Source organism: Sipha flava, unplaced genomic scaffold (genome assembly GCF_003268045.1).
Source record: "Sipha flava isolate LNK unplaced genomic scaffold, YSA_version1 252_pilon_pilon, whole genome shotgun sequence".
In the NCBI taxonomy this organism is placed as follows: domain Eukaryota; kingdom Metazoa; phylum Arthropoda; class Insecta; order Hemiptera; family Aphididae; genus Sipha; species Sipha flava.
Window position 1 is genome coordinate 2121551 of NW_020272904.1, and position 20860 is coordinate 2142410.

At 25.5% G+C, this 20860-nt stretch overlaps 1 protein-coding gene across 3 annotated transcripts; it reads left to right on the top strand.

The window, feature by feature from the left end:
- Window positions 1–64: 64 nt before the first annotated feature.
- Window positions 65–16898, top strand: LOC112684614 (homeodomain-interacting protein kinase 2). 3 transcript variants are annotated; one of them, XM_025556226.1, is made up of 21 exons: window positions 65–566; window positions 6886–7236; window positions 8031–8252; window positions 8311–8403; window positions 9259–9477; window positions 9620–9794; window positions 9871–10091; window positions 10150–10338; window positions 10406–10615; window positions 11196–11402; window positions 12908–13144; window positions 13214–13505; window positions 13571–13662; window positions 13725–13825; window positions 13900–14086; window positions 14886–15043; window positions 15111–15329; window positions 15404–15574; window positions 15723–15929; window positions 16284–16457; window positions 16584–16898. In XM_025556226.1, the coding sequence occupies exons 2-20, from the start codon at window positions 6892–6894 to the stop codon at window positions 16441–16443; spliced, it is 3705 nt and encodes a 1234-aa protein (XP_025412011.1). In that variant the 5' UTR covers window positions 65–566; window positions 6886–6891; the 3' UTR covers window positions 16444–16457; window positions 16584–16898. The 3 variants fall into 3 exon arrangements, with proteins under 3 accessions (XP_025412011.1, XP_025412009.1, XP_025412010.1); XM_025556224.1 differs by having other exon boundaries at window positions 16594–16897; XM_025556225.1 differs by lacking the exon at window positions 65–566 and adding an exon at window positions 775–1019 and having other exon boundaries at window positions 16594–16897.
- The last annotated feature ends 3962 nt before the right edge of the window (window positions 16899–20860 follow it).

Consider the following 20860-nt stretch of genomic DNA (forward strand, 5'->3'; position numbering starts at 1 on the left):
TGCGCTAAATACTATTACGTTCTTTGTCACGGTCCGCGTCCGCGATTTTGCGTAGCAGAATGCAGACGCAGTTTCGTTTTTGACCTGGAATTGCACGCTTCTCGTCGACGACCACGATGCACATAGCGTCCGCTGGTCTGCACGAATCGTACGAGGAACGCGATTAACCGCGTTTCAATAGCTTCAATAAACACCAATTCGATCATCAATTTCGGTTCTCGTGCGCTAAGAGTGCGCACGCACGTATGTTCGAAGGTCATACCCCGTGGACGTGACGTTGTTATTTTTCCTCGCGAGGTTTCCACGCACCACCGAGGAGCGCAACCGAACATCATTATAGATATAGTGAACGTGTGTTGTCTCAACCGTCGATTACGTCGACGTGTCGAATAGTTTGCAGTCGGTGCTGCTCGCAAACGAGCTGAACCACGCAATCCAACGTTTTAATGAGCAATATGGTTGTGTGAAAAATTCAAATTCAACAAAAGACGGGTCATCTTTAACTGCAGTGTGATAAAAATAATGAAAATTTGTTCTGGCCCGGCATACATCAAACACCGTCCCAGGTAATTTTCGTATAGTTGTGTATCGTAAGCATAGGTTTCGTTTTTAGGTCTGTTAGTGTGTGTATATGATGTATACTTGTGTGTGTATGACCATCATGTTATTATTGTTTTCACCCTTCCCCCGCCGCCGGAACCTCCTTACTCATCCCTACCGCTGTTGTTACCACCCGTTCGTCCATGCCACGCGGTGAGACTGGTGGTGTGTCGTGCTGGTAGACGGGTTGTTATTTTAATAATAATTTATCGATATAGTAGAAGTAGGTACATAGTAGCAATCGCATGTATGTGTATGTCGGCCACTGCCACGACAGAATGAATGTGTTTACCGGAGAGTAAAAAAAACTGACAAAACGAGGTCAATATGGAAAGGCCGCCGTCGACGTGTTACCTAGCCATTGAGTTTCGTTTCAAGTTCTGTATGTCGTTATTGTGAGCCGCCGCCGTGTCACTAGGGTATGTGCATTGTTTAAATTTTATTTACTTGATCTCGTGTCCGTCAACAAAGACCACTTGGCACCTGCCACAATATCTTCTCGTGACGATATCATCATTGAAACTTGGACAAACTATTGTTCCTATGTACTTTTGATGTGTTCTAACAATATCTGTTTGTCATCTATGGTTTCCATTCAGGATTTAGAAAACAAACAAAAAACACCTTCTAAATCGTTTTTCATTTGTTTCAATCTATTTTCGAGCTTTGAGTGTTACATAACATTGTGAAATGTTGTTAAATATTTACTTGATTGTGATTTAGGCTTAAACTAATTGACTAATTTACATCAAATTTTAATTTCCAGTGAAATCTTTTTGATTATACTTTTCAAAATTCTGACTAAATTGTTTTAAAATTTACCAACTTACTCCAGGGGCATATTTAGACTTATTTCTAGGGGGGGGGAGTGACTCTAATTTTTTTTTTAATTCAGGCTCAAAATTCACAAGTAAAATTTTTGGTAATATTTAAATCAGACGAATCCTTAATATTTTTGGTTTTTTTAACCTAATGCTGGATCCACTTACTATCAAATTTTGTGTAGTTCTTTTTTTTTACCTGTCTGTGTTTAAAAAGTTACGCTTGTGTTTTATTTGATTTTTCGCTGAGTATGGACCTGACAAAAAGCCCAATTCATTACATTCAATATTGACCGTGGTGTTACCACTGATCATTAGTACTGATACTGATAAAATATGTTAAATACATCATCATACGCATCCGTTTGTCTTCAATTATTATATTTCAATATGTTTTTCTATAATTTTTCTTATCATTCATTTGTATTTTATGACAAACAGTTTTGTAGAAAATCAAAATTGTTAATTAATTCAATTTCGTTATAAAACGATACACATTAAAAAAAATTTGAAATGTACTTCTCACATATAATCAATTCCTTAAATACAGATTCAGGGGGAGAAATCACCCCTTCGCCTCCCTGAAATATGCCCTTGACTTTCTGAAAAACCTCAATCTATCTCAAGTACCGAGTTAGCAATTACTACTTTTTTTGTATAAGTGATATGACCATCAATATTTTGTCTACTACAAGTTATAGTTCTCAATCTTCTGAATGTATTTTTTTATATTTATGGATTATCATATTTCAGGTGGTCCATATTAATAGAAAATTGAATGTACCTATGTATTTCGTAAAGTAATTATAATTATTATTTGTTATCAATGGACAAGATTTATCCAAAGTTTATCCTGCAATAAAAATAAAAAACATTGGCACTCTACAAAAGTTTCTAACTTTTTAGTATCTCAGTAAATTTTTTTTAATATTTGTTTCTTTTAGTAATGATTGCTTGAATTGTTACTAGTATTAATACTAATGGTTATATCAATAATATTTGCTAGGTTATCAAGAACGACAATGTAAAATGTTAATATACCATTATATTATGTTGATACGATTCTATTTCGTTAACTAATGATAATAATCCAATTTTAATAGGTAACTATTATTTTATTACGAAAAACTGATAGTATTTAATGGTTAGTAAAAGATTAAGTTTTGATTTAACTGTTATAGATAAAAAATGTTGGATTTTAAATCTCTATTATTAATAATATTACCTATTTGTTTATTTTATATTAGTATTTTTGGAATTTATTTTAATATTTACCTACATAATTTACTCTTAATCATTATCTAGATTAATCTTCTCCCTCACCTTTCTCCCATCTATTTGGGGTCAGCCCAGTGCTGTAAAAACCAGGTGTGCAGAATGTGCCGCACAGATGGACCACAAGGCTTACATAAATGTGGGGAGGGAGCGTAGTCCCAACTTGAAATAAACTACACACAAATATTTAATAATAAAAAGAAAATTTTTTAAAATTCAGGTAAGGTTGTTATAATATTTTAAAATAATATAATAATATTATAATAATATATTATTAATAATAATAATATTTATTTAACAATGAGTCCATTGAGAATTTGAGTAAGCATACAACATACCTACCTAAATTACTTAATTAAATTTACTACATAAGTATGTAGTGAAGTATAATATACAACAATTATAGGTATTTAGTTTGATATATATATACATATATCACACAATAACTGATGTGAAACATGTTTTAAAACCTAAAAAATTGATACTTGAACAAAAATAAATCCTAGGAAGGGGCCCAATATATTACTGCACACGGGCCTCCTATTATGTAGTTGCAGCACTGGGTCAGCTACCTTTGTCCTACATTTTCATCTGTCTCAATTTTCTTCATCCTGTCCAGATGTTAAGATCATTATGCTATAAAATATATAGAAATGTGATATTGAATAAAAAAGTATTAATACTTTTACTTAGTACTAGTATCAAAAACAAATACTGATATCAGTAAAGTATTGAAACAGAATTATTCATATGAGTAAATATCGAATAGAATTTGTATAGAATGAAAAAAAATTCCATACACTATTACCCTTTATCTGAAATAATAATTACAATTTATATAATATTTTAAAATTAATATTGATAAATTATACTATTTAAATATTTATATAATTATTATATTTATAAAGCAATGCTTAATGTTTATGTAATAATGTAGTATCATTCACTTTGTCTTATTTTTTTATATTTACTATATGTTTTTAGAATATGTATAGTTAATTCTACATTGAAAAAAAAGTATTTGATGCCACCCAAAAACCGATATGGTGGCAAATAAATGATTCGATACCATATATACTTGCATTGAATGAAAAATATTGATACTTTACTGATATTGGTAGTAACCCAACAACCTTATATGTATACTAAATTACATAATTTCCAAAAATATCCAACCATTAAAAGATATTTTGTTTGTATTTTTATTTTTATATTAATTATCTAATTAATAACTATTCATACCTAATTGTTGGATGAATTCATAAGACCCCTTGAGATGTTTTAAGTCTTTGAATTACCATAACTTATTTTAAAATTACATGAATTTTCAAGTACAAATTTGTATACTGGTGGATTCTAAAAATTGTTAATTTTTTAACTTTTTTAATATTTTTAGCATAAGGAAAAATGAAATAATACTTCATTTTATCCTGATATCTAGATGATATTAATCTAATTTTTAATATATATTTATATTTAATGAGTAATTATATATTTTATAACTGAATGCTAGGCTATTAAAATACATATATATATATTATACGTTTTACTTAATATTACATGTAGTTATTTTTCAATTATATTGAAATATACTATTTTGATTTTAATCTTTGCTTCAGGTTTTTAAAAATATTTAATCATATATCCTAACTATTATGCTTGTTTTTAAATATATACTTAACTGCTAAATTTTAGTCTTTTAGACTTGTGTTTTGAATATGAATATGTATCGATTTTTTTTTTTTATTACCTATATATATTAACACAATCATTTGAGTTACAATATTATATTAAATAGAACATAGTCTATTCTATAATTAATACTTTTTTGTATTACACTGAACTTCTATAGAAGCTTTATTTTAAATACCAATTATGACTTTCAAATCAAAACAAATACTAGGAACTGACTATTAAAAATAAAAAACTTACACCTGGTATCTATTTATCTTAACAGACAATTGGTTTTCTGTATTTATCAATTTATAAAATATTAAGCTTAAATAAAATATTTAGTATATTTTGCAACCTATTAAAATTTGTTATATTATTATTTATTTTATTTTCAACAATATTTGCTTGAAATTAAAGAAAAAAATTTTACCTTCAAAATTTACAAATTACATCTTAATTCTTAGTGTTTTTAATTTTTTGTCATAGATAATTTTTAAAATTAATGTATCATATCAACCTTGGGCTTGCTATTTGGATTTCTATTTAATTTTGGTAATAAATATGTTAATTGTTTTGATAGAGACTATTCATTTCAGTGAACTATTCTATAATTGTTTTTCCCATGACAGAATATTAGATTACATAGAAATTTACAATACAGACTGATAATATGAAACCTTGTTTAAATCAGTTATTATGTTCACGTTGTCTTGATTTCAATTGTAATTGCCTGTTTTCCTTTTATATATACTATATTCTTAACTTTTTGTTTGAGTTAAATATGTTTAGATTACTCATACAATATATTTTATAGTTTATAAATGATTTAATAAATTAAGTATAATTTTTTCTTTTGTTGTAGCAATAACATATTATATAATTCTTTACTTTTTTTGTCTTTTAAAACTTCTATTAAACATGATTATATCTAAGATTCTATGTCCTTTAGTATTTTAGTTATTTATCCATATTCAATGTTCTCTGATTAATGAACTGAAAGCTTTATATCTAATACCAATATTTGAAAGATGGCAAGCAAAAATACCTTAAATAATATAAAATGCAGATCTAAAACATTTTATGTTTAAACACCACAAAAATATTTCAATTATTGACTTATAAAATGTTAACCTAAATGTAAACCTATTGACAACAATTATAATTAATACTTAAGCTTGTATTTTCTTTAAATTATTTTATTAAAACTGAATAGGTATTTAACATTTACCTACTATCTATTTACTTTTGAGAAGTATTTATTAATTAAATATATAAATAAATAGATTATAAATACTGTACTTATATATAACTATATTTATATAGAAACTGTATAATTATGACCATATTAGGTATTAGTCAGAGTATAAATATTAATTTATTTGGTATATTTACATTAGTTAAAATTCAATAGATATGCAGTGAAGTCATTTGGATGTTATCTAGATATGTAAAATTATTTTATTTATTAACTTAGTTAAAAAAAAAACTGCTTAACACGGATGACTAATGAGTAATTATTATATGAGGAAAACTTACTTAAATATTAAAAAAAATTAAATTTTAGTTTTATTTAATAACTATATGCATAAATTTATAATAACAAATAATTTATGTAATGTATAAAAAAAAATGGATTTTTGTTAATGCATCAACAATAAATCTTGGATTTTTATTAAAATTAGATCTATTGTGAAATGCAAAAAAGGTCATAATAAAAATAATAATATATTTGTTTAAAAAATGAACATAACTCTCATTAATTTGTATCAAAATTCAAAGTTACGTTAAAGAAATTATTCACTGTTTGTTGTGTTATCCGATTTAATTTCAAAACTTTATTCTATAATTAAAATATATAAAAATAGTAAACATCAAAAAAAAAAAAAAAAATTAAAAGTTTTACAGTATCTTGAGTTATTTGTTAATAAAGGATAACATCAATTTAGACTTATCTATTTATATTTATTTTAAATTATTATAGAATCTTGTTTAAACCATTGTTATAATCACAACTTAAATGAAATATTTAAGTATAAATCTTGCTATGTATTTAACTTTATTTTATTTTATCAAATTTTATTTTGGTGGCTGAATATTTAATGATAGTACTTTAATAAATTATAACCATGTCTTATGTCTATGGCTATGGTCTTATATATTGTTGAAATATTAATTAAATAGTCCATAACTAGTCCTCTAGTCCATTATAGTATAGATTTTTTTCTGTTTGTGTAACTATCATTAATATCTGTTATTACATTCTTATTCCTTAATTGATCTCTGTAAAGTTCTTTTAGCTCAGAATTGTAACTTATTTCCGGTTACCTTGTTTATTCAATTTTTTCATAAAAACCTGGAATGTGGAATAGCATTTGTTTTCCCTACTGTTTATTATCAATCATCATTGTTTTTTAAAATGAGATAGAGCCGAGTAATATAATGAAAATTTTTATCTATTTTTGAAAAATTAAATTGATTCCAAAAATATTTCAAATATTTATTTTCACTGTTACAGAGTGACATGTACAGCAGTCAATCTCAAAGTTTGTGTTCAGACCGTCTGGTGGCTGATGAAAGTGTCGCAATTGTCACGCATCACAAAAAACGCAAGCTGGACCAACTACATAACGCTGCTTGCGGCCCTGAAAACTATCACCATAATAAATATAAATTGAGTTCGTTACACCACCATTACGAACCAATTGTTGAGTTGGTGCCATATGAACCAATCAAGTATCGAAAACATCATGGTACTTCTATTGCTCCATCCAATATTAAGACAAGTCCATCGTCTGCACATAATCAGAATTTTATACGGGCATCAACTATCAAATTATTAGATACATACCAACGCTGCGGACAAAAGGTAAAAATAAATAAAAAGTCAAAACTTTAATATTTTTACTATATAATTAAATCGTAAAATACTAATTTTAATTTTGTTTTTATCTTTGGAGGATGAAAAACAATATGTTTGTTGGAAGTTTTTGAATTGATTAATTTTGTGTTGAATTTGAATAATATTAAAAATGAAATACGTTTAATGTCCTTTCAGTTTTTATTTATGCGATTTAAAGCTTTCAGATACTAATCGACAATGATATAAAAAATAAAATAAAATTGTGTATGTTTAAAACCAGGTAACTTAAATAATATATTTGTTCATTGGTACTAGTGATAAAATTATATCTGTATTAAATCTAATGAGTAGTTCTTAAAATTAATGACTATATTATATTTCTTTTATATATTATGATTATAAGGTAAATTTATATTTATTAAAATTTAATAACTTTGTTTTGAACTGGGTTTTTTAAAAAAATTAATAATAAATAGTTATAAAAAATATAAATATAATATAAATTAAGTATTCAAATTTGCTTAGTTGTGTTAATTTGAATTAGTAACAAACGCTTGTTATCTGTGCATAAACCTAGTGTTAATTAGTCACTTTAAGACTGATTTATGATAAGAATTTTATAATGTTTACATATCTTCTATATTTTAAGCAGTGTCCCATTCAAATTTACTATTCTAAAATAGTGAGATAATGGTGTTAACAAATACATGTATAGATTGTGTGTGTAATAATGAATAATTGGTGTATTGTATCTATTTTTTTTTATTATTATTATTATTTTTTTTTTTTATAAATATTAGCGAAAATCGTGTGAAGGCGGTGTGACAAATGGTGTGGAGTCAAGTTGTGGCGCTGGAGGAGCAAATACTGCATCAACAACAACCACCACAACTACCACAACGGGGCAACAAGGGAAACAGGGTGCTGATGGTGATTATCAGTTGGTCCAGCACGAAGTATTGTACTCAATGACGAACCAATACGAAGTTCTAGAATTTTTGGGTCGAGGAACTTTTGGTCAGGTACACATGGTTTAAATCATATTTTCTACGTACAAAGGTTTAAAATATTTATTTTTAGGTTGTAAAATGTTGGAAAAAAGGAACAAATGAAATAGTTGCCATTAAAATATTAAAGAACCATCCATCATATGCTAGACAAGGTCAAATTGAAGTGAGTAACTAACCATAATTATCTAATAGTTATTGATTTTTTTTCTACCATTTGATGAAAATTTTTTATATTATCATGTAAAAGATTATTGGTTCAAACTTCTGTAAATAATTTTAACTTCATTAATTTACTATAAGTCAATTGTATTCAACTATAGCGCCTAATAAATTTAATAATGTTATCTTAAAAATCATTTTTTGATGAGACCTTATTATAATTTACACAAATTTATGTGGTATAAATTATACTGTATAATATTATTATTTTATAATTTCTACTGTAAACACTTGGTTTATAAATATTGTTACAGTTATTTGATTTTTATAAAGCGTGGGTCAGTCTTAGAATCGATATTGTAATCAGCTGATATTAGTGGTATTGTTTGTTTTTTTCAAGAATGATGTCGCGATAAAAATATACTTATAAAATATTAATAACAATTGTATCACAAATCACAAAATATGTAGAGTACAATTTGTTTTATATTGATAACACTAATGGTGCAAGACTATAGTAACAGTTAAACAAATTAAAATTCGAATTATTTTTTTTATTAGTATTTTTTCATGGTTTTTGCCTAAAAAATAACATTTTTAAATTATGGAATTTATTATGAATAATTGTGTATTGGTAAAAATGGTATCAGCTCATCTCTAATATTCTTGGTACTCGCACACACACATGAATTTTTATTTTTTTTTAATTTGTTTTATGATTATTTTATTTTTAATTTGTTTTATGACAGAATTAAGAATTACTTGTATTTGTGATTCAAATGATAAAATTATTATGTATCACTGTGTGCATTTAAAAATCCAATGTAACATGTTATATTTATTTAATTTAATATTTAAGGTGAGCATTCTGTCACGATTAAGTCAAGAAAATGCAGATGAATATAACTTTGTTCGTGCCTATGAGTGTTTTCAACACAAAAATCATACTTGTTTGGTGTTTGAAATGTTGGAACAAAATTTATATGATTTTCTCAAACAAAACAAATTTAGTCCACTTCCATTGAAATTTATTCGACCAATATTACAACAAGTTTTGACTGCTTTATTAAAATTAAAGGTATTTTTATCTTTTTAATATTAGTTTTTATTTTATGTTTAAATAAAACAATTTATTTATAAACTTTTTAATATAAAATACATTTAAAATAGTTAATACTTCATTGTTAAAGTGATAAGTTATAATTACATTTCTTATGTAGGATTTAGGTCTTATTCATGCAGATTTAAAACCAGAAAATATAATGCTTGTTGATCCTATCCGTCAACCATACAGAGTTAAAGTTATTGACTTTGGTAGCGCATCTCATAAAAGTAAAGCTGTATGTAATACATATTTGCAGAGCAGATACTACAGAGCTCCAGAAATCATTCTCGGTAAATATTTTGATAAATTAATGTATAAGAATATGTATCAAAATATGATTCATTATTATATTTTTATATCTTTTAGGTTTACCATTCTGTGAAGCAATTGACATGTGGAGTTTGGGATGTGTAGTAGCAGAATTATTTTTGGGTTGGCCATTATATCCAGGTTCATCAGAATATGATCAAATACGTTATATATGTCAAACACAAAATTTACCTAATTTAGACATGTTAACAAATGCTTCAAAGACTTCAAAGTTTTTCTACAGAGATGTGACATATCAAAATAATTGGAGGTTAAAGGTGGGTACTACAATATCCTTTGATTTTATTTGTTATAATTACCTAATTAATATTATAGATAATGGAAGAGCATGAAGCTGAAACTGGAATTAAATCGAAAGAAGCAAGAAAATATATATTCAACTGTTTGGATGATATTGGACAGGTAAATGTGCCAACAGATTTAGAAGGTGGTGAATTATTAGCAGAAAAAGCAGATAGGCGAGAATTCATTGACCTTCTTAAAAGAATGTTGTCCATGGATCCGGTAATTATTATAAGATCAATATTATTTTGATTCTTATTAAATTTTATTTTAAACAATAATTTTTTAGGCCAATAGAATACATCCTAATACTGCTCTTCTTCATCCATTTGTTACACTTGCACATTTAGTAGATTTTGCGCGATGTGATAATGTTAAAGCAAGTGTACAAATGATGGAAGTTTGTCGACGAGCCTTACCAGATCATCATTCAAGTTCTGGTCAAGCAGTACTAGTGCCAGCAACTAATGCTAATGTTACACTTACTTTTAATAATCAAGTAATTTATTTTAGTATTTATAATGTTTTCATTTTATATTATAATTTTATTATTAATTAACAGTTCTTTACTTTTACCAGTTTTTTGGATTTCTACATTCTCGTCCATAATCCAGTAACCTTTCATGTCACTCTTAATTCCATTTAATCATCTCTTTCTCTATATATCCTTTACATTAGTTTAATTTCTCCTTGTCTGATATACCTGAACTATCTCAACATATTCTGTGATTTTATCCATGATTAGTACAATTCCTTAATTGCCCTTTTTATACTCCCTTATCATTCCATATAGCCATCTTAAAGTTACAATTATTAAACTCATTTTCTGTTTTGGTTTTTGGTATTCTTGACCATTTCTTAATTTTTAATATCTACATTTTTTTCCCTTTGTACTTTTCTATCTTTATCATTATTCTACCTCTAATTTCCATATTCCTGTTAAACACCATTGTAATTTTATACAGGTATAAGATTATTATAGAATAAAAGCTGTTTATTTAATTTGTCTAATATTTTTATTAATTTATCAATACAATACAATATAATATTATTAATTGATTATTGATTACGTGTTTTAGTATCAGTTATATAATAGCCGTTCTATGGCTCGCCAGTATAGTAGTAGTTCAAATCAACATCAAGCTCATCTCTCAATACTTTGTTCTGCTGGTCCTGGAGCTTATCAAACTGGAACATCGCCTCCAAAACATGTTGCTGTTATGCCACCTCCACCTCATCCATCACAATTGCAAATACAACATTCAACTAGTTTAATTACACAACAGGTAAGAAAAAATATTATTTGTATTTTATAATAGTATAAGATATGTTTATTATTATAATTATTATTATTTTTTTTTTTTTTTTATATATTTGTTTAAAAAAGACCTCGCAATTGAGACCATTATGGTGATTTTAGTTCTATAGGTTGTTTTTAGTTGAATGATAGAACTCATAAATAAGTTGTGATGGACAGGGTCAGATCTAGCATACTTTTTACTCGGGGCAAAGTATAAAATTAACACCTTCTCATAATTCAGCCCCTTCTATTATACTACTGTTGTACTTATGTACCAGTTGCTCTCAAAAAATAAAAAAAACCTTAGATACTTAATTAAGAAAAATGTGTACTTTAAAATGCGACTTTAAAATTTTACAATAAAAACATTTTTATTTATATTTATATATTTATCAACGCCATAAGGGCATAACTACAATATAGATATTGATAAAAAATGCATTGGAGTAAAAGTAAAAGAATGGTGTTACAAATAGCTTCAATATGAGTAAAAATAAAAATTAATACAATTTCTTAATTATAGATGGCAAATAATCATAAATAATATCCATATTTGACAAATCATTAAGAGTGCAACATGCGCATTTAAAAAGTACTGAGTATCCGTAGTTACTGGCATAGAATTTTGTTTTAAAAATTTGAGGATATCTTAAGTAAAAGGAAGGAACTACTAGAGATAATTTAAATAGTAAATCAGGAGCATCAATATAATTATTCATAAGTTTATGAATAAAGGTAACATCAGATTAAATTCATCTTTCAGTTAGGGTCTTAAAACATATCTTTTAACCTAGATATCCAAAATCATTATAGAAAATTATAAAAAAAAAAATTATCTGTTGAGGTGATTGTGTCTCCAGACAAACTATGTTAATAACTTGTTGTAATAGTTTGAAGAAAAATTTGTTTATCAGTTTTTAGTATCGTGATCATCTGGTTATTGTAATTTGTTAGTATTCTATTAGTAATATATTGTACTCCAATAATTAGGAACAGAAAAAATGTATATTACTGTCTTACACAAATAATTCTTATAGGAAATCGAGTTATTCATAGCTAAAATCAAATAAAATTGTAATTTATATTATAATATTAACTGTATAATGATTAAAAACTGTTTATATATTCTATTTTTTGATTATTTAGCACCTTCCCGATTAAGATTTCCAAGGTATGTGTGCCCGGGTTTGCCCTCTATATTTAGCTCTGATGTTAGATGAGTATGGGGACCTTTTTGGTTTCTTTCAAGATTGTCATTACACATGTAAAGCATAACAGTCAATGGTAGGGTTTCAACCAATAAATACAGTCACGACCACCTTATCCTACTCAGTCATGCCCCTAAAATATTTTAGTTTAAAAAATAATTGTATTGGAAAATAAAAAGGTTTACATTGAACTAGTTTATTATTTATATTTTTAATTGTTTTCATTATTTTGTTTAAACATTCATTATAATTTTAAATAATTATATATTTGAATACAATACAGCCTGGTGGTGGTCAGCAACAATATGTACCTGTATCCATGGTTGATGGAAGCCGCCAAATGATTGCTACTTGGCCAGCTCCACCTGGACCTCACCATCGTCAAATGACTATTGTTCCTCCACCTGGTGCAGGAACTGCTTCAGCTGCATGGCATCCTGGTTCTGCTGTTGCTGCAGCTGATTGGGCAGCAACAGTTCCCAGACCTCTGATTGTTGATTCAGCTACTGCAATCTTACAAGTAATATTTCTTTTTGATTCTATTGTATTAAATGTTGATGAATTAATTTATCAAAATAATTTAATATAGGATCAAAGACAAGTAGCATTTACAACAGCTGATGTTTATGAAGGTATATTGGATAGCCCAACAATGGTTGGTACCATTTGGGGTAGTTCCAATAATAGTGGAAAATCACGTTCAACTAAAACACATATGGCTCCTCCTCAACCCCATCATCACCATTCAAATTATCAACAAGCACCACCTGCTCATCACCATCACCATCATCATAGACAAGACAAAAAAGATACTGTTATTAATACAGTAAATCAACTGAGTCCAGTAAAGAAACGAGTGAAAGAAGGAACTCCTCCTCAAGGTTTTATTTAAATTATCTTGATTTTTATTGACTAGTCTTATTTGCTAAATATTTTTTGTATTCAGAGTATGATGGAAGAGTAAATAGAGGAAATTTATTATCATCTTCAAACAATATTCCGAATTGGCACCAACCTTCACCTACTTATAAACAACTGGTTACTATTTTAAAAATATTGAAAATCACTTTATATATTAACAGTCAATATTTATTTTACAGATTAATAATCGACAACATACTATAACTATTCATGATACTCCATCTCCTGCAATTTCTGTTATTACTATATCAGATAGTGAAGATGAAGCTTCAACAAAAGGGTAAATCTAATTTTTTGAATTTACTCATTTTCTTTTATTATTTTGTTTACAATTTTTTTTTTTTTTTTATCTAGAGCTCAGTTGAATATCAAAACTAACCGTAACAACCGAAAAAATGTAATTTCATGTGTAACAGTTGGAGAAAGTGACAATGAAGAACAACTACAATCGAAACCTTTGATTTACCATCAAAAACAACTTCAAAGTTTACGTTCAACACCAGTAATTTATCAATCTTCATCTAAAAATTCTAATATACAAGTATGAATTATTTGTTTACATAAAATTTTATGTTCTATATAGTTTTATTTTATTTGCTACTTCTTATATAATTTCATTATAATAAAATAAATCTCAAAATGTATACATGTTAAATTATATCTTGATAACATTTTCAGTTATCTATAGTTTGTACATGAATATACAATTAATAAAAACATAAAATATCTTATATTATTGATAAATTTATTTACCAAGAAATTTTCTATTTAAAAATATGCTGTTGATAAACTAAATCAAGGATAGCAAATAGGATTTTTTCAATGTACCAATTTATGACAAAATTAAAAAAAAAAAAAAAAAATCAGCCATGCCATATTATTTTTATTAACACAGAAAAATATAAATAATGTAAAAAAAAATATTAAATTGTTATTATTGTTTGTTAGAATACAACTTCTAGTTGAAGTGAACATATACTTCTAATAATCTAGTAGCCGCCACTATATTACAATATATAAATTATATTTTATTTTAATAAAGATGAGATAACAATATTTAGTTGTGAAATATATATTATTAATATGTGCAATTGATAAGTCAATGTATTGTATGTTAATTAAAAATCTATAAATATATACGGTCAAATGATAGTTTTTCAAGTGCCACTTATTTGCCCTCCTGAACTAAAATGTTCCGACATTTAATTTTTTATCGTTATTATAAATAAATACAATGGTATAAATAAATGTATGTTTTTTATCTATGATTTTAAGGACTTACTAAGGAAAAGCATGATTTATTCATCGAAGATATAAAATAATTGATTTAAATTTTTCAGAGTGGAGAATATATTGCTTGTCGCAATAGTCCTCCGGGTATAGAGTTAAATGGTGGCCGTCAATATTCTCAACATCCTTCAATTAACAACTCTCAGCAACCAATTTATATGCCACAATTGCAATTACCAAGTGAAGTAAAACATGAACCCCATTATAGGTACTAAAGCTTATTACAATATCTGATATTAAACTGTTTAAATATATTTATAATTTTATATTTCTAGTTCTTCTCATGGTACCAATACCATGTCCCAGTCACAGATTAAAAGAATTGTATCAAAAGGGCAACATGCACATCAAAATCAAGATTGTAGCATTTTTAATACTTCTGGAACAAACAAACCTGAACCACCCCAAGCTATTGAATATTACTGTAGTGGAACAAATTGTAAAGATCCTTATCATTATGTCACACCACATGATCAGCATATAGTATATGCTAGGTATTAACAATAATATTATCAAAGAATACTATTGATATTATTAAAATCATTATTAATTTACTATATTTTTTTAGTGACAAACGTTTATCGTACGCAATTCCATCAGCTCATAAACGAAACATTAATAATCCAATGGATTATCAACTACAGCCTCCGGTAGCACATTCAAGTAGAGATTCTCATATTATAAGTGCTTCAAAAACAGCATGGACCCAGCAAACAATACCAGTGCACCAAGCTTATAGGTACATTTTATAATATTACTATTGTCTCAAAGTTGTTACTTGAGATATTTTTCTTATACATTTTTCATTGTATTAATTATAAAATACTAATATTAAGTTTTTAATATAAGTTTTTAATAATATAGTAATATATTCCTAAATAATTTAGGAGCCATGTAGCTGATTACACAGCTGCTCATCTTTCACCACAAGCTCTTGGAACCAACCGTGGTCTTTCTCCATTGGCAGGTCAACCTTTATATCATCAAAGTGATATTTACCGCCGACAAGCTGTATATGTCACAACAGGTCAACCACCTACTGCTGCTGCTTATTTACCATCCCCACAAGTTCCAGCTACTGCTTTCACTACCGGGTAATTGTTGATGAATATTATATAAATGTCTAATTTTAAATTTTGCTAATTATATCTTTAATTTTCTCAAATTTTTATTTCATTTGCACTCTTAGAGCTTATGATGTTTGATAACTAATTATAGTGTAAAACTCTTCTGATTACCTAGTAGCCTGTATTTGTTGTTTAAATGTGGGTATATTAATTTACTTAAAGGTACAAATTTAATTTTAGTCAAGCAATTTAGTCTTGATCTTATTTACCTTGAACTATTCCTTTTTTAATATGAACTTCTTGATGTGATGTGTTAAGAATTTCGATAATCACTTCTTATAAATAATTTTATATAAAATTTATATATTTTTATATTTTTAGCCCTATTCCTCCTCCTGCTCATCACGCAAGTGCGAGACCATTACTTACTACCCACGCTACCCACCCATTACCAGCTCACATGCAACCAACTGCTGTCTATGGTTATTTAAGTCCAGCAAAAACACATCACCAATACCAACCACTTTGGTTTACTGAGTAGGGCTTACCACAGGGGTATGTATTTTAAATAATACTTATATATTATCTATTATATTCATATCAAATTAATTAAATCTTTTGAAACAAATATCTTAAAATATTTTATAATTTGCTGACTTTTATATATTTAATAATATGTAGTCTTTTCTAGGTCTGACAGAATGGCACCACTACTTAACAACACAGATCGTCTAGTCATTAAAGTCAGACCTCTGTACATGTTAACAACAATTGATAATGTACATGCCTAAAGTAATGTACCCTATTTAGTAAATACTTTATTTTCAATATTAATGGTTCTTTTTGTTTTATTGCAAATTATAATTTTTAAATAATCATTCGTTGTACTGTCAAACGAAGAAAAAAAACTGACATTTCAGACTTTAATATTGCTTATAATTAAATTTCCTTCACTTAATTTCTTACTTGACCTTTTATATAATTACCATTTTTTTTTTTTTTTTTTTTTTTTATATTTTTTTTTTGGTCAAAATTTTTAAATTGCATATTTTTTGCTTTGTATATACACGATTAGTACCTTGTAGAATGTATTGATTTTATATTAATATCTATATATATTGATATATTTATATATTATTTTTTACATTACAGAGTTCTAAACTTACAAATATAATCGTGTAAATAGGATGAATATGCCATAACTTACTCATTGTTTTCTTTAATTATAATATTAGTGAGACTTTATTAACTTATTTGACAATTTTTCTTATATTTTTAGTATAGTGTTAGAGGAAAGATATTTGTAAAATATATTTTTATTATATTAGAGCTCTACATACACATCATCCTATACATTTTATTTTTATTATTATTAATGATTTATTAAATAATATTATTGATTATATATTATAATTGTCACATGTGTTATATATTTTTTTTTATGTTTAAAGTGACAATAATTATTGGTTTAAAATACTTACAAAACTAGAATAGTTTTACAATATGGGTGATATTATGGGTTTTAGACCTTTGTAGTAATTTTTAAAAGTTATTTTAGTCTGAATAAATATCAAAATATGTCACTATTAGTTTTAAGGTCAACAATTGCTAAAACTTTTGATCATTAACTTTTTGCTTTTCAAATTTTTATTTTTAAATTATTATGGTAATGAAGTTCTATAAATTATATCAAAATAATAAATTACTAACCAAACCAATTAAAAATTAACTAATCCACTTTAAATTTAAAAATTGATATGGACATTTGAAGATAAATTATATAGAATATACATTTTAGTTATTAATATTATTATTTACCTATATCAATGAAGCTTATCTTCAATACATGTTATATACTAAAATGCAAGTTACATTTTAAATCAAACTTTTTTTTTTTTAATTTATGATAATTAAACTTAATGATTATAATATTATTTAGAATAAATTGATGATATAGTTAAATTTAATTGTTATTTGGACTGTATTAAAATATTAGTATTTTTTTATAAAGGAAAAAAACTATTCAATAATTAATTTGAATTTTATGACTTACTCTTAGTGTTAAGTATAAATTTTAAATGTTTATAATAATGACCATTGTCAATTGAACGTTATCTTAATTTACAATAACATTGCCAATTATATTTTAACTTCTAATATAGACAACATTAATTATCTCTATATATTACTCATATTGAATGATAATTTATATTTTAGCCGTGTGCATATACATATGTAGTCATTTATTATTATAAAATTTTCCGTATAAACATTTTTAATTTAGCTATACATTTTTAAAAAAAATTAAACTATGTTGGTGTTAGATATCTTTGTACATAGAAAAGTATATTTTTTAAATATAGATTAAAATGTTAATAGCTTTTTTTTATATTGGGGCTGCATTTTAACTCAAATTATTTATTTATAGAATATTAAATTCTATTTATTTTTAGCAAATTAATTGTTTAGTCTCAACATTTTAACCATCTATTTAATTTAATCTAAAATATTCCGAATTTTGTTAGCAAAAAAAAAATTAAATTAAATTTAGGGAAAATGTTTGGTGATAGAATTTGTAACAGTTTGCCTTATGAGTTAAACATTTTTATATTTTATACTTTGATTGAATTTAATTGATCAAAATCATAAAATATGTATTAATATATGTTCTATTTTTATTTTTTTAATACATAACTCATTTTTGAAAATTATGAAATTTCATTACAATAAAATTTTTTCATAGTATATTACATGAATATAAATAATATTTGTTGGTTTCATACTCTTATTTCATATTTTCTTTCAAGAAGTACAAAATATTATTTTGGCTTGAATTTATTTAAACTATAACATTAATAGTAATCGAGATATTATATATTCATGTAATACAAATTTTTAACATTCTACGCCAATTACTAAATGTTAATTGTTAATTTAGGTTTTAGTTGCGCATTTGTGATTAATAATTGCCCATAAATAGCTGCTAATAGAGGAAACTAATTGATACATAAGTTATTTATTAGATATTATTCTTATACTTTACAGGGATTTTCAACAAATTTTTTTTTTAACTATTTATTAAACATTGAGGGGAAAAAACATAATCATATTTTAGTAAGAAAAAAAATAAAATAAAAATAAAAAAAAATGAAGAAAAAAGTATATATATGTTTGTATCAACATTTTTAGTCTTGCACTCTTATGCAAATTTATATTAATATTAAAACCGTTATTAGAAAAGATGAGCTTAATGTCTATGTATAATGCTCATCATTAGTAACCATTAAAAAATAAAAATGTTTTATTATGTTAATTATATATTATGATTATCTTTGGACCACTAAATAATAAAACACGTTTTTGTAATAATAGTATTAAAAGCACTTGGCTAAACACATTTTTTATAAGTGTTGATGTGATATAATTTAATACAAGTAATTTTGTTTTTAAAGCACCTTAAAAATATATCTATTGTATGTTTTTTACAATGAGTTAATTATTTGGGTCAATCATTAACTATAAAAGTTAATATTTAGTTAATACAAAATATTTATATATAAGAGTTCCTTTCTTAGGGTGTCGGTACAAATAATAGTTATAATAACCATATGCTAATGTATATTTGAGTTGTCATCCTATATATGTGTATAATAGTTAGTAATTGATTAATATAAATGTAGCTTATTTATTACGGATCATAGATAATTTTCAAATTACTAACTCATTAAGTCTAATAATAATAAATTTAATAGAAGTTGTAATAACCCATTATTGTCATTAATTATTTGTGATTTGTATGCGATTTGAAAGTTTGCAATTAAGACATTAAAATACTAGCTGTGTATGGATAATTAATATATAATGATATATTTTTCTTTGTTATTTGACTATTATAATAATAGATATTTAGAAAGTAGTTAGTATTTTATTATTTAAAATATATTTTTTAGCTCAACGATTATTTTATTATTATAATTTCTATTTGTTTAACATTCTCTGTATTCATTTTTCATTTGTTGGATTATTAATTATTATGCTTAGTATTTGTGTATATACCATTTTATGGTTTGATGTACCTTTATACTTTTTGTGATAATATTAATATATTATAATATATACACAATGTATGTCAATAATATGATGATGTACAATCAAAACTACTAATTTGTTCATATTATCTTTTTTTTTTTTTTTTTTTTAATATCATTGAATTTTTGTACATACGACATGAATATAAAATAAAAATCTTATAAAACACACTTTACTTCAATGTAACCATTAATTGAAATTATTTTTACACATGACAATCTATCAGTTATCCACTATAGTATTATTTCATTATGTTGCTTCTTGGGACATATTTTTCCACTTTTGTATTATTATATACTTAAATGTTAATTATTTACTTTTTATGAACTCATTTTAATATATGCATATTATATGTTAATCATGTGTATATATATGTGTGTGTGTGTGTGTGTGTATGTTTTAAATATTTATACGCATACATACTCACCTTGAAAACATGTTTAATTGTATGTTTATGTATTTTTTTTTTCTTAAACAATATTTAAATTTAACAATTTCTCTAATTAAAAAAAATATAAAATAAAAAAATGTCACTCTTATATATTAAACAAACTTACGCATTTTGTACTGTGTAAAATTGTTTGGATATTGATGAGATTTTTGTTTCATAATCTTATTATTATTAATCCTAACCTATTTTATTTGCTTTTTTTACTTTTTTAAGTATCAATCACAATCATCAAAATTTAAAAAAATACATAATCCTTTATGTTGTGTTATATACTGAGAAATGCGTGAAACAACACTGATGTACAATTACTGTGATATTTATTAAGTAATATTTTTACCTCCGATTTTTTTAAGTGCGGCTACGCTAAGTGTATAAGACTGTCAGCCCCTTTATTCCCTTAGCTTGAGGTCCGTTTTTA